Raw genomic sequence first — 15,986 nt, 5'->3', positions numbered from 1 at the left:
CCGCGGGGGTGCGGGGGCAGCGGCCGCCCGCGCAGGGGGAGTCCAGCTGCCCGGGCGTGAGGCGCAGGGAGTGCGATGGAAGTTGTTAGCGCAGTTATAATTAGCTTGGCCGGGGTCTCTGGTAAGCCGGGGAGGAGGAAGGGGGAGGAGTGTAACTTTTCGCAGCTCAGGAAGCCCAAGGTTGTCTCTGGTTACTGCTGCCCATTGCTGCGGGGGGAGGTGCAGGCAGCCGCTCGCAGGAAGTACCAACTAGTCTCCTTCCACAAAGGCCAAATGGTGGCAGGCTCCTTTGGGCTTTAGTAGGACTTGTGCACCCGGAATAGGAGCTGTAGGCAGGGTGGCAGGAAAGAGAGACTTTCTCGGAATTGCTGCTTTTTAATTCTGTTACGCGTGATTGCTGCCTCTTAATAGCGAGTGGTCTTGTGTGTTTGCTGCAGTTCACGTTTTTAATAACTGCTGTTCTTGTTTGCCTCAGTAAGTGCGTATGTTTGTCTGGATTACTAGTAAACGGGTAAGGCTGAAGCATAAGCCTAGTCTTTTGTATGTGTATCCTAAATTCACCTCATTAATAGATGCAGGTAATAACTTCTGCCCTAGATAGGCCTGGAATTTTTCAAGCTGTGTTGGAGCAGTTTATTTCCAAAACCGTAGGTAGGAGCCCTGTGCAGTAGTTTTCTTCTTTATTTTTTGATTCAGCCAAGGTCCTTCAGTTTAAGCAGTTCTTAAGTTAACCGCAATACAGAAAATACCATGAACGTTGAAATGAATACCGTGTCTGATTTCTAAAGTGACCCATAAACACACAGTAGAAAATTGCAAGGGGAAAACAATAGAAGAAAGGGAAAAAAAACATATTTTTTTCTGCTGCACATGTAATTCATCCTCATTCACAGCAACTATGTGTCTAGTATAATTTTTTTAAAAAAGCTGATTATAAAAATGAAACCTAGTAACTGCACCTCTGTACTTCCTATTGTCACTCATCTCAGTGTGAAATCTCATAGGGAAAAAAGCATAACCCCAGCAATTTTGTAGTAGTCCCTTAAAGTATATAATAAACTAATCTAATTCAGAAACTCCTTGAATTTCAACTTTCTCTAGCAAGAGCTCAGACTTTTAAAATACAATATACAGGATTTTTTTTTTTATGACTTTTGGCTTTTTTTTTTTTTCCCTCGGTACTGGAATCTAAAACTTTTTAATGTTTCAGTGTGTTTGTTAGCTTTTTTAGCATTTTTTTAATACTAAGTATACTTCATACTCCAAATATTTGTTCTTTTATATTATATAGAAAATGCTATAGATGTACTCCTCCCAGCATAACTTAACAAGTGCACTTTAATAAGCCTCAACAGTGCACTTTTAAAGTCTTGGTGTTTTAAAACAAAAAAGGTTGTAAATCTTCATTTGTCTAGTCATTTTTATTTTATTTTTTTAAATCACAAATGGCATGGATCTTCTTATGCTAGGAAAGAAGCCAGCTTCTAGAAGGAGGAGGAAGATATTACTGTAGTTATATTACTGTGGGTTAGATTTGGCATTATTAGGTCATGGGCATTTTAATGCTGCGTTATTGCTCTTCTGTTCCAAGATTCTATAAACAGAGGAGCCTTTTGCTAGCATCAGGCTGTGAGTTACTATGTTAAATGAACTGTATTCATTTATTTCTCCATCTCTCTAAATATAAGACTGGCTTTTATCGTGTGTTATTTTAAAAATAACTTAAAAATTCTTAATTCTTGATCATGAAGGAATGCATCTGTGTACTACTGATCTTTGCTCTTGTGTTGAATCGGTAAGGTAATAGGACTGCAGTAGCAAGGGGTGTGTATGTGCATGTATGTGTATTGTATAGACACAAATGTAATACACAGTCCAGAAGGTAGGCTGTTAGGCTGTTTAAGGGCTTTAATTCTTGGAATTAAAAAACATACATTCTCCAGGTGGAGCTGAGACCTCAAGAGTATGGATCACAATTCTTTCTGTATCTCCTAACCGATCCTACAGTTTACTGTCATTTCAACCTTTTTGGGTATCCTTGGGTTTCCAACACCTTGATCTAATCCATGATTTAATCTGTGTAGCTGTTGGCAAACTGCAGATGTTGCTTTATCAGGGTTCTGATGAAAGTGATACTACATTGAATATTATATGCAATCATAAGGCATCATGCCTGCTATCTTTTCATAGTGATTTTGTGTGTGTTGATGAAAATGAGGAAAGTTAGGGAGCACTTGGGAATATTTTTTCATAAAAGTCCAAGTCTAAAAGTTGAACTCCTTTTGCATTCTGTAATTATTGGGGGATTACTTTGAAATGTGTTTCTTTACAGTTTATGGTATTGGCTCTCCTGATGCGTAATTTCTGAGATGATTATAAGTGTAAATTGGTGTATAGTAACTGGAAGAAGTATTGATGCAAATTCTTATGCTAAAGCTTACAATTGGAGGATCAGTGTTCCCTTCTCTAGTGTTTGTTCATGAACAATAATTTCCACCTTTCACATGTTCATAGGTAGAATTATTACATCATCTTATTTCATTGCATTTATGAACTTCAGTTTTTCTTATTTCAGTATAACTGTTTTAATAGGATTTAGCACTAATCATTTAGTAAGTTGTATTGGGCTGTGTGCTGAATACTGTTCCTAAAGAAATCTCATAGTAATGAAATATTCTTCTAATTTTTTTCCCCCAAGTCTGTTCATCCTACCTCGGTGGATGGCTTGGACTCTTGAATAGTTCAAGAGTCTTGGATGACCACACTTTATGCAAAATCTGGAATCTTCCTGCCTGGACTCCTTCTCATATTTTAAGGGTAACTACTTGTATGCTTTATAAAACCATATCTTATGTACGTAATTCATGTTTGGATAGTCACTGTCACTCCAAGGAGATTTTACTTAGGTGGAACCATGGTTGTTGGATTCTTGTTCTGGGGTTCGTTTTTTTTATGTTCTAATTTAATTACAGTTCAGTTTTACTATAAGAGTTTCTAGACTTTGTAACTTTTGGTCATGTGTTTGCTTTTGCTCAATGCTGTTCTTCCTTAAAAGTAGTTTAAGTGATTCCAGGTCCTTCTTTCTGCTAAAGACATCTACTGCAAATTCCTGAAAAATATCTGCTAAACACACTTGCATTAAAAACATAACCTGTTGGCTTTTTTTTGCAAATGTCAACCATATCCAAGTAGAGGGGGCGATGAAGGAGAGGAGTGACAGAGCTTTTTAAAGGATCCTTTTTTTTTTTCTTGGCTGTGTTACTCAGCACCTTTTCCTATATAAGCTTCTAGTGACAGATATCAGCTGTAAGAATATACTTCATTTACTGTTGTAAATGGCCCAGAGCAGCTTGTTTTCGCCTGTGGAAAGTAGACCTCCTAACAGAGGGGCTTCTTGTCCAGAGTGAAATGTTGTGCTTTGAAACTTACCACAACTGCGGTAGTCTGTAAAACAAAGTTATTACCAATACTTCATAAAATAAAAAGGGGGTAGGGGGCTTTCTAAAGTGGCTTATGTGCAGGATGTTTCCAGATCCAATTAGACATGGTAAGAGTAGTCGATTATTTTCCCACATAACTTTTAAATGGAGGTAAAACTTGCTCTTAAGTGCTTTGTAAACATCAATTCAGCCCTAAAGTATTACTGTAGGGTATGTATTTGTTCTCTGTTTCCGCAAATAGTGAAATGACAGTGGGAAGGTTGTGAATTCCAAACTTTATTCTATGCTAAGGTTAGTTTTATCCTCATTCATTTCCTCTACTTAATTAATGAGTATTCTTCAGCTTATTTTTACTTTCAGAATGTGAGAAAGGATGTTATCCTTAGGTATGTGGGGTTTTTGGTTTGGGTGGGGGTTTTTTTAATCTAAATATTAGCATGTCTTGCTTCTGTGTTCCAGTTGCGTTAGTAGTAAGAGAGACACTTATGTGCATTATATGTCAGGATTTGGTGACCAAAAAGCTAACATTAATGAGCAGCTATTTCCTGGTCATTTCTGACTCCTGTAAAGAAGTTGTTATGGAGGAGCTTAGGTGTGGGAGTAAGCTGATAGGACTGAACTCCTCCCTATATGCACACTTATAGCCACATGTGCCTTCTCAAACAGTTACTCATCTTCGCTAAATTGGGGGCAGGAGGCGGGGAGAAAAATTTAATTCCATTTTTCTATATTTTAGAATGTGTTTAGATCTGGGTTGCTTTTTACTCTGGTATCTTTTTATGTGTTTAATTCTCCTTCCCTCACTTCCTTTTAATTTTTACTAACAGCCAAGATGTGATGTTATGGGAATCTCGAACATTTGCTGAGGACACCAGATCAAATACACTGTTCTGTGTAGTCTGTTGACAGCTTACTGTGTTTACGTAAGTCATGTTTAAGTGATCAGTGTTAAGTCCGGATGGGAAGAAAGGATTTATAACTGTGTCTGTTACCCATAACTTTAGCTTTACCTTTTTCCTGTGCAGCTTTTTATACTTGGAGTACTAATCAAGACTCAGTCCACCATTTAATTAAAATCATTAATGAAGTCTTGTTGCCCAATATGTTGCCTGTGCTGATCCTTTGAGGGTGAGGGGAAAGATTATCATTAAATACCATGTAGTATACATTAAGGAAATCAAGTTATGAATTAGCTTGTCAGTCAGTAACACAAGTCTACAATCCAAAGAGACTTCTAGCTGTCTTATCTGTTATGTACTTTATACAGTTATGAGCCCTAGGAGACTCTGAAAGGAAATTAGTCAAATTATGATAGCAAGGTATCTCTGATTTCAATGTTAATACAGTTGCATTACTGAAAACTGGACAGGCAGCTTTCACTCACGAGATGCTTGTATCTATTCAAATCTGGCATCCTGTCTGATGATAAACAGTCATATTTATCACCTGAGACAGTCTTAGACACTGTGCCTTTATGAAAAGAGTCAAGCAAGCTTGAATTTAATAATATCCTAAAAAGTAAAGCCAGAAGAGACCACTATTGATCATATGATTTTGACCTCCTGTACATAGTGCGGCCAAGTACTTTATTGGTGATCTTGCCATTTAAATGTAGTCTTTAATGGTAGATGAATAACTCTTGTGTAGTTGGCTGTGGTGCTTGTTTTGTGCATGAAAAGTACATGTTCAGACTGCTTAACTGTGCCAGTCATGCTTTCTATGCTTGTGTTTCTGAAACTTTTCTATACTGAAAATGAAGCTCTATGCAGTTCTGAGTGATAAGCATTTTGTCCTGCTCTTGAAACATTTTGTAAAAGGTGAGGAAGAGGAAATTAGTAAGCAGTTTGCCCAAATAGAAGTAATTACGGGTTTTCACTTGCTGCTTTCTTCTTTGTGACCATTTCCAGCTGCACTTCCTAACCATGTGTCAGTGGCAGCTGTGCTGCAGTATCAGACCCTGTGACAGATGGAGCTGTGTTTTTCCTCTGAAATGGTGGCACGAGTCCTGTATTGTCCGCAACACTTCGCAATGTGAATGTTTCTTGGTAGCCTGGAATGTTGCTTCTGAGTAGCTGCAAGCTCTGACGAGGCCTGTTTGTTTGGTATTCTGTGCTGATTTTCCAACCAGTGACATGCCTCTTCCCTCCAAGTTTTTTCAAACTTGGATACAGTCTAGGATTACAGAGCATGGATGCTTCTTCCCAGCTTAGCAGGGAGAAGTTGCTATGAAATGTCCTCCATGGAACTGAAAGGAACTGCGAAGCATGCTGTCAGGGCAGAATTTCTAAGTTTAGGCTCCTTTATATTTCAGAGACATGGATGGAGAGTTTGACACTCCTAAACGTTAGGAGTTCACTTTGCTTCCCTTTTTCCACATACAAAAAATAATAAAGCATTAAAAAAACTTCTACCATAAATGGCCTGTGACTAGGTTTGTGTTAATACAACAAGAGGAGATGAGAGAATGCCAGAAAAAAATCCTGAGATGTGGTGTTCCTCATTGTTCTTGTTTTTTTTCATGACAAAAGATTCTAAATAGAGGAGCTTTTTTTTTTTTTAATTTGGTCACTGAACTTTTTGTTTAAATTCAAGAGAAGTGTAGCTTGCACCTTGCCTTTTTTTATTATTAAAGAGATACATGTATACCACGCATCTGAAGTTGGCATAAACTTTAATTTTTATTCATTTTACTTATTTACAAATTACAGAGTTATCAGAATGGCATATTCCAAAATCCTGTTACTGATCCAATTTTTTGAGATCTGGGCAAATTCCTGGAATTAGCCTGGAGCAAAAAGAGTACACTTTCTAGACACTCCTTGTATTTTAGTAAGTCCAACTGTGCTTCTCTGAGCTGGTTGTGCAGTTCTGTCAGCTGACTGAATGGACCGACAACTGTACAGCAGTGGCAATACAGAATTATTTCGGTATGGAAATATGGATTTGTGTGTGTGTGTGTATGTTTTGATTTTTGTTTTCATTAGTACCAAAAACTGAAGCGTGGGAAACACTGCATAATTAAACAGTATGATCAGTATCTTGTATTCTAAATTAACATGATCAAAAAAAGAGCATTTGATTGGCTGTGAATTTTGGGTTTGGTGGGGTTTTTTTATACACACAAAGGGCAAGTTACTTGGGAAATATGGAGTAGCTTGTTAAGGATATGACCCTGTCAAAAATTCTTACACTAGAAAATAAAGCAAAAGGCCTGATAAAATGTAGATTAGCTGGTAACAAAGGGGCTTTGTATCTTTTGTAGGTCAGCAGCTGAGAGTGTTTGACACAGAACTGAAATTTAATGTCTCCTGTAGCAACCATGACACTAGTCATTTTTAAATCCACTGTAGCAGTGATACTCTGGTACCAAATCTCTTTCCAAAATTTTTTTCTATAATGTCTGAAATCATTGTTTCCTACTGGGAGACTTAAGGATCCTTGCAATTAGGCAAAAATCACACTAAACAGGCAGAATTCAGGATCCTTCAAATACCAACAAATGTTTTGTTTTAAAAAAATTAGACCGTGGGGAATCTGTTAAGTAGAAACATTTGAAGTTGGAGCAAATAAGGTTTCTTAAACTTTGTAGTTCAGAAAGGTGTCACACTGAAACCTTGTTACATATTTCTAGAATGCTCTGGGACAATTTTTTTATTAAGCAAGTTTGGGGGAAAAAAGGGAGGATGTCTGTATATGAACATGAAATATTTAGTCTAATTGGACTACAATGTGAATTTAAAAGTTAAACATCTAATTTTAAATGTGGTGGGGGTTTTTTGGTCAAAGTATGTGTCCTCACATCCTTTTTCCCCTTTAAGCTTGCTTACAGAATTTAAATACCAGCACGTCTTTTGAGATACTAGCAATTGACATTGTTCATATTCAAATGGATAAAAGCCTGGTATTTCCTGTGTGTATAACAAAGCGTAAGTGTATTTTTAAAAGTTATATTGAAAAGTAATGAAGTGGCAAAATCAAACATTCTGAATTTATGCAGTGTGAGAATTGTTGTTCTCTGTATGGTCTTAATTTAGCTCCCTTGTAAGTATGAATTTTGATTTAATTATTATTTGCTTTAATTATGTTAGTGGGGGGCTGAATCATAGTGTGCAGTGCGTGGAAAGAATGGTGCTTAGGGAACCTGTTTTGATGTATATTTTTTATAGTAAGCATATGGGGTCATGCCTTAGGTAGTACACAACATTTAAACACTGCTTAGAAAGGATAATCAATAATTTTATTGTGAATTCTATGATTTGCAGACACTATTTAGATGACATTGGTATATTTAGTAGTTAGTAGTTGGTATATTTAGTAGTATGTTTATTCTAAAGGCCAGCATAATTCAAGTTTTCCTTAGACTGTAGCTAAAATTATCAGTTTTTGGTAATATTGTTGATAGTTTGATTGGGGATACTTCATTCCCCCCCCACACACACACCCCCCACCAGGTACTTTGTGTAATTTTTTATGGTACTTGAACTTCATGTCCCGATTATAATTTCTGCTGACTTTGTTTGCAGTTGAGTCCTCAACACTATCTGGTTCTATCTGTTCTAAACTGAGTGCTGGGTATGTCTTAAACTTAAATTTGTCTCCTGTCTTTCTGGTGTGTCTTACTGAAAAGTATGCGCCGCTTGCTTTCTTTTCCTTCAGAGAAGTCGGAGTTCTCTAAGAATCTAGTCCAGGAAGATGAATGTAGCCATGGAGCCCTGCAGTGCCTCCTGCAAATCTGGAGAAATCCCAAAAGTAAAAGAGGCTTTATCCTTCTGCCATCTCCTTGTCCCCAAAAGTCTAGCAACAGGCTAGCAGCTGGCAGCTGCAACAATCAGCTGAGCTATTGCTGGCAGTATCCAGTGCTCACATGAAAAGGAAGTTGGGAGGCCCTCTGCAGTGTGCGGGGTCTGGATCATTGTGTATGAAGGATCTGCCCTTAATCTGCCACTGGGTGTCTAATTTATGATTGCTTTCTTTTTTTTGTTTGTTTGTTTGTTTGGGAGGGATATCTCTGTATTCTATGGACACATCAAGATGCTGCATATAATCAAGATCTTACCAGTGCTTCCTGCTGACAGTATAACTCCTTTTTTGTGTATGTACGAGTGATTATTTAGTGTTAGCTGGTCTGTTCTCTGAAGTTGTCCCTAATAAAACAGTTTAAATTTGAATGGGTGATTGCTCAGTATCCAAGCATGTATTTGGTTGGATCTCATGTATTTTAGGTGTGCATACAATCTTTTGTATTAGCATGTATTATAGACCTATCCCTGTTTCTATGCTAAAGTAAAAAAGTTGACTGAAAGCAACTAAATTCTTTCTTTTTTCCATGTACCGGAATAGGTCACCTTAAAAACTCCATTTGCTAGTTTGCAGCTGGATGTCCTCAGTGTTAAGTCAGTAGCAGATTGTGAACCTCTGCCCATGAGCAGTGATCATAATCCTTTGAGCCGTGTGGCCTAGCCAAATTTTCTCCCACCTTATAGTATGCTTAAGTAAACTAGTATGCTATGGACCGAATATAAGGATACTATGCGAGTCTCTGTTTATGGCCATGCTGAAGTCAAGACAAGTATTCACTGCTCCCCTTCATTCACAGAACTACATAGAAAGTTGTCAGGTTGGTCGGGCGTGATTTGCCCTTGGTAAATCTGTGCTAACTGTTCCCAGTCACCCCTTTTTTCATGAGCTTGGAAATGGCTCTCTGGAGGATATGTTCTGTAATCTTCTCAGGGACAATGGTTAGGCTGAACTAATAGAAAGTCTTTATATCAGATAACTCTCGTCTTTTGTTTTCTGGGAGTTGGGAAAGTTGGGAGTAATTCTGCTCATGTTCCTGAAAAAACAGGTGTTATTTTTGTTTTTCTTAAACCTGTAAATTGCAATATTTCACTGTTGGGTTCAATGCCTGTTGTAGGCATGAAATTTGGGCAGCAATTAAAATTGATTGTAATGTAAGCAACTAACTTGACTACCCTCCCCCCCCCCACCCCAGCGTGTGCTTTTTGACTCTTTAGTCTGCTTATGTCAATGTAAACATTCAGGAATTTATATCTCTGAAATGACAGTGTAAATGCTAATAGTGAAGAACGTATATTTTATGCAGTCCAAAGGCTGACTTGCATTTACTGATATACCATTAGTAATGTGTACTTCATGAGCATGTAAATAGTGCACCTCTGCTTGTAAGTGCTTTAACTGAAGGCAACCTTCTTTTGTATGAACAAATAGCCATTTTTTATTGCTTGCAAGTTTATCTATTTTTTATTAGTGTAAATAGTGTACTCAGTAAAAGCTACTGCTGTCTTGACTTAGTCTCAAAGTCCATCTTCTAATTATGTGGGATACAGAGGGCATGTGGTGAACAAGACAAGTCTTACTGTAGCTGGACAGTTCAACTGCAGCTAAACAATTCTTTAAGTCATCAGAGAAGGAGAGAGATAATCTCTGCACAAGAGAAATTGAGCAAGACAGTAAAACTTCAATGAGGTGAAAACAGGTGTTGAAACTAGTTTTAAAATTTTAATTACTGTACCTGGTAAATTAATTTTAAAACAAAAATGATGAAATATTCTGTGCAGTTGTTTTAATCATAATATACACTTTCATTTCATGTGGACATAGGACTTACAAATGTTTCTCTTTAATAAACTTCTTGCAAGCCATTTAATTTTAAAGAATGAGCCTAAAGAATACACCTAGCCTAATAGTTTTTAAATAATTAAATTCATGTTCTATTAGTAGAGTTAAAAGTAGACCTTAAACAGATCAACTTAGAAGTATAAAGCTTCTTTTAAAAATTAGTTACTGTATTTTGTTTTCTCACTAAAATTCTGCTGTGAAATAATATGGCAAGAAAGTGCATCTTCTTGATGAAAACAAAATCTTGCGTATGATTCATTTTGCCATTTTGCCTTTTTACTGTTTTATAGCATTAGAACCTGTTTAAATTAACCAGTGCATTGTATGCTACCTACTTTCCAAAGTGTGTATTGAGAATTCGCAAAAGAAGCGATAGTCTTGTCCACAGTTAATTTAGAATTTTTCTCTTTCAGGTTCATGTTGGGGAGAGGTCTAAAACGCAAGCTGAGTGACTATGAGGAGAACGTGGCTGGTCTCTCTAGTGCCTTTGATTCCAGTCGAAATCTGCCATATCCACTTAAGAGGCAGTTGGTGCTTAATATGTGCCTCACCAAGTTACAGACTTACAAAATGCTGGTGGAACCGAACTTGCATCGTTCTGTCCTCATAGCCAACACAGTACGGCAAATTCAAGAGGAAATGAGACAAGAGAGTAGTCAGCCAATTAACGTCTGCACTGGCATTACTCCTAGTTCTCACAGCTACACAGGGATGGAGTCATCTGGAATTTCTCTTCAGTTGCCTTCAGGTATTAGTCAGCAAGAGTCTAACTGTTGTGACTTGCGGTCTGTAGAAGACCCCATTGAAAATAGCCTGCTGATAGTTTCAGATGATGATATGTCATCTGCTATTTCATCTATTCTGAAGGATTTAGACTTTGTAGAAGACATAAGCCCACCTACTTGTCTGGTTCCTACTGGAGATGACCAGCCAAAGTTTCCAGAAAATACCGGTCTAAAACTAGAAGATGATAGACAGGATTTGAAGGGAGCTGAATGTGTGTTTGGTTCCTTTGAGATTTCAAATTCAACAAGTTACTTGAAGGATTTGGCAATAGATGACATTTTCGAAGATATTGACACTTCAATGTATGATTCAGACTTTTGTTGCCCTCCACTAATGCCACCCAGACCACCACCTGTTGCTACAGAAGAACCATTGAAAACCTTTCCATCTTGTAATTCTTCTTCAGCAAGCAACATTCAGATATGTAGAACAGATCTGAGTGAATTGGACCACATCATGGAAATTCTTGTTGGATCCTGATGCTTGTTTTACCCAAAGATACTTTCCTGACTGCCACTTTCAGTTGGTTTAAGGATAAAAGCCACTGGAAAAGTTGTAAAGAATTCCTTAAAACACAACCTAAAAATAATTTGTCTATAGGGGAATCTTCTAAATATTTCCAAAACTTATAAACCAAAAAGTGGCAGGGTTTTCTTCTTTTTTTTTTTTTTAATATTTATTTATCAGAACTGTGCAATCATCTTTTTCCTTCCAGGGTGTATGTGGAACAATAGGCACATACCCGTATCACCCCTCATGCCTCTTTCAATAAACTTTTTTATGTGCAATTTTTAATTTGTCAGAAGAATTTACATGCAAAACAAAATTCATATGAGATGGTCTTTTACAAAGCCTCCACTTTATTTTTAATATCAGAGTCTATGCCAAGTTGGCATATGTCAAGTTGCATAGTTGGATTGCATGGATCCAGCCACATTACTAGAGATGGGTATATTTTAAAAATGAGACACATTTTGCTTTCTTTTGGTCAGAAAAGCAGATCAAGACACTTGTCAACAAAGTCTCTTGCATTTTCTAAAGCATTCAGAACTATTTATTTTTGTAAATTTTATAGTCTTTCTACATTTTACTATGTTATTTCATCATAGTTCAAATATAATGGACTTCTAGTTGGATGTGTTTAGCACTACCTCTGAGCTGAAATGCTTTAACTCTTTCCAGTGCTTCGTCTAAGACTGCAAATCTTTTTGTTTCTATATTTTTTTTTTCTGGGGAAAAATACTTCTAACTCATTAAGTTGATTCTTTGACAGTGACCTAGCTGATTTGTGAAATCAAAGGTATTCAACGTTTAAAAACTAAATATTTACAAATGTAATTTATATGTAGGTTGTGCAATTTAACATTTTTCTGTCAGTATTATGTGCTTAGATTTTGAGTAATCTTGGCATTCTTTAAATTAAAACTTACTGTGTACAGGTAGCTTTTTAATCCATTTTGGAAAACACTGTCTTTCAACCCTGCTTTCACTACAAAATTTAAGATGATTTTTATGTGCAATATTATTTAAAAAGATACACACTTGTATACCTGGCATTATAGAAAGAAACGCTTTGAACTTAAAACTTCTAGCACCTTTGGAGGATATCTGAAGAGTCAGCATTTCTGTATCCTTTAAGAAACAAAGTTGAGAACACTCTTACTGCACCAGTGCTTACTGTTTTGAATACTCCTGAAATACTCATTTATATGTGGTGAGTCAGTACTGATGACTAAGTACCATCGTGCAGCTGTATCTGTGAGAGCTCAGGGGTCTGACCGCTCGGACGTGGCGTTAGGACTGGGGCCTACGTGTATTTTGGAAGCATCGCGATGGTTGCTGATGATTATGCTGCAGATAGTACTGAAGAACTGGGGGAGGAGGGGGGTTGTGTGTATGTGCGGGTGTGTATATAAATATATTATAAGCACACTCATTAACTGAAGATGACATTTGCAGTGAGAACTATTTTTCCATATGACAGTTGGGATACTGTGTTTCAGCTTGAACTGAGGTCTATATTGACCCTTGCTTTTGTCTTCTAAACTACACACTTGCACACTTTTATTTTAAACTATAAAACTTTTATTTTGTTCTTGAAAGCTGCAGCACCTGTCTCATGGAAAAACTTATAGTTGTAAAAGCTTTGCTTTGTGGGTTTGTTTTTGTTTTTTGGGTTTTTTTGCTTTTGTTCTGCTGAGACTTTTCATGAATGGGCATCTGCAGAGGAAGAAAATGTTCCCCGTGTGTTGCATCTCATAAGAGTTGGAATCCTGGGCCTGTTGAAGGGGCCAGGATGTCACCTACTATTTCTAGTCTTACCGGATGCTGTAGCACACTTACCTTGTGCAAAGATCTTTTTTTAATTATTTTATTTTTTACTGTGACTGTTTTGGTTAACAGCTGCCAATACAATTTGGTGTCCAAACCAGTGGAGAACCAGTTCAGGTTACATCCTCACAGCCATTTGGGTTGTTTAGCAACCAAGGGTATAAATGTATTTATATGCATATAATGTATTGATTCTAATATAAAACTTCTGATCTAAAGTATTTTGAATTGCTGGATAAAGGGATTTGTTTGAAGAGTGTATAAATAGTTCTTGAAGAGGTACAGCTTCAGAATGTACACAGATTGTGCATTGTGTATAGACTACTCTGGCTTTTCCTCAGCCTCTACTTTTGTATTAAAGATATGCCTGAATAAATCCTTGAAATATTAAGGGCCTTCTGCACTGTGATGAAGCAGAGTTGTGGCTAAAAACATCTTTAAATTCAGTGATGGGGAGTAAAATGAAAAGACTGCATCTAATTTCTTTTTTACATTTGAAAATATGGAATGTTACTATGCAGCAAAGATCATATTTTGGTATGAAACTTGTATCATGTAGCAAATAGTGAACATGTAACAAATCCACTTACCTTGCAGCCCTACAGAAACATAAGATAGAAGAAAATGTACATTTCAGCATTTACATGCAAAAGGTGTTTTTGTACACTTCAGAAATGGATCAAAATTGTTGGTAGACATTTTATCAACAAATAATTAAAAATGCAGTTTTTGTTAACATGCTTGCCGCAAATCTCTATTTCTAATTGGTTGCTTGCATCACAGTGCCAAGACCATAAACTGGTATGTAATGCAGTTTGCTTATTTATGGAATTATGTGTAAAGGGAAATTTTTAAATATGCACAAACTAATTTTGAACTCCTTCCATGTAAAATGAAGCTAGAGGCTAGTCGTGGTGGACCTATTTATTGTATGTTTGGAAATAAAAGCCACAGTTTTGCAGTTTAACCACTTAAATTTTGAAGCCTTCAGTATTTGAATGTTCTAACAACAAAAAAAAAAAAGTACCTTGACAACCTTCTTTATTCCTTCTACTCATGAAGATGTAACACTTTTCCCTAGATGGTTGCTTTCATAAATTTGCTATTTTTCTTAGAAATATTAAATACCACATCCAAGGTTTTGCATCTTCTTTTTGCATGAAGATTCCCATCTCTGTAGAACAAGGGTTGTCACACACAGCATTTTTTTGTAGCGGGTGGGGTGGGTGGGAGAATCCTTACTGTGAACCAGTGAAATACATTCATTATGCTTTAGCCATGCTTGGTTTTTTGTCTGCGCTAGGTAGCTAAGTCTTCTTTGTCCATGCAGTTCTTAGTGTTACTTCTAAGGCTGCCGTGCTTGAAATCGTGTCAAATACAAGTCTTGATATATATCTATTTATGCATGTATACACATACAGTTGAGGCAACAGACTCTTTGCTTGTTGGTCTGGGAGGAGCATACTGCTGAACTCCCGTGCTAGTGGAAGGTTGGTTGCTAGTCAGTGAATTGACTGTGCTGATGCAGATTACACCAGCGACTTCAGGTTTAGCGGCTTTTCTGTTGTGGACCTCTAAAATGTTTCTACTGAGCTGCTGACCCTTCTGCAATGTTATTGCTAAGATTGTTTTTATTGGCTACTTCTTACAGAGCGGGGGTTCCCACCTTTTGCCCTGGAGCCTGCTGACCACAGTTTGAAAATCATGGGTCTAAAAGCAATTCCTTTTTGGGTGTGAGGTGGTTGCTGTCATGGCACTGGCCCTATTGCTGTCTGTTCTACTGGAGCAGGACACTTCTGACATTGCAGTACAGGAGAGAAGAGAGCTGCTCCTGTTCTGCTCAGTCCTGAAATCTGGTAATAGAAAAAGCTGCCTTTATTGAGGTATACTGCAGTTTAACTTTTTAAGAAAATATTTCTCAAGTATTGCTTTCAGATCACACTGAGACTTTTTAACAGTGCTATAAGGTTTCTTGCATTTGCCTCAATTTTAGCCAATGCCCCACTGAAGGATTTGAACTTCAGAAGCATGCTAAGCAGCCCAGTGCAGTTTGAAAGATGTGGCTAGCTGAGGTGTTGACTGTAATACTCAGAATGCTCTGTCTGGCTCAATACTCTCTGTAGTGGGAGCGAGTCTTAAAAAGACTAATTTTCCAGCTCAAGTGAGAGTAAAATACATACCATGACAAAACAACATATGCAGTAGTCCTGTGGGGAAAATGAGCTATAATTAGTTGCAAAACCAACTTTAATTTTGAGCTCTTAAAATAGTATTAGCAGAATTCAAAAATTAATCTATTAAGATGTAGAGGTGTGGCTATAAAAGCATGCATTATTAAAGCAGAGATTCAGGGAAGCTAGATTCTTTTTAAGTATTTACCGACATTTACAGGCATCGTGCCTTTATTAGAAGAAGAAAGAAAAAAAAAACCTTGGAGTTGCAAACTTCATTCCAGACATTTTTTCCTCATTAGGATCCATTTATGCAAGCAAAGCACTATGCTAAACTGGCTATGCTTTGGTACCCAAGTTGTGCTTTGGGCTGACAAATTCTGAGGGTCTGTTTCATATTTCAGTAGAAGGAACTGAGAACTTCTATTAGGCTCAACTGAAGCAAGCCTGTCACAACTGCTTGCTGAGTTTTTTTTCTTTGAATCATCAACAATGAATTTGGCAAGCTAAACTCAGATCCACAGTGAAGTTTGCATTTTAACAATTAATTTGAATGCAGCTCATTTTTAGCCAAATTGCATCTGCAGTCCTACCTGACATATGAGTACTCCAGGAAGTT

General features: G+C 37.2%; 1 protein-coding gene across 2 annotated transcripts; it reads left to right on the top strand.

The window, feature by feature from the left end:
* The first annotated feature begins 4,375 nt into the window (after window positions 1-4,375).
* Window positions 4,376-14,163, top strand: LOC112976888 (SERTA domain-containing protein 2-like). Of its 2 annotated transcripts, none has more exons than XM_026088608.1 (2): window positions 4,376-6,367; window positions 10,493-14,163. In XM_026088608.1, exons 1-2 carry the CDS (start codon window positions 6,324-6,326, stop codon window positions 11,343-11,345), a joined length of 897 nt encoding a protein of 298 aa, XP_025944393.1. In that variant the 5' UTR covers window positions 4,376-6,323; the 3' UTR covers window positions 11,346-14,163. The 2 variants fall into 2 exon arrangements, with proteins under 2 accessions (XP_025944393.1, XP_025944394.1); XM_026088609.1 differs by lacking the exon at window positions 4,376-6,367 and adding an exon at window positions 6,384-8,532.
* The last annotated feature ends 1,823 nt before the right edge of the window (window positions 14,164-15,986 follow it).

This window comes from Apteryx rowi, unplaced genomic scaffold (genome assembly GCF_003343035.1).
Source record: "Apteryx rowi isolate R43461 unplaced genomic scaffold, aptRow1 scaffold_78, whole genome shotgun sequence".
NCBI classification, from domain to species: Eukaryota; Metazoa; Chordata; class Aves; order Apterygiformes; family Apterygidae; genus Apteryx; species Apteryx rowi.
This window is presented reverse-complemented; position numbering and strand designations above follow the sequence as displayed.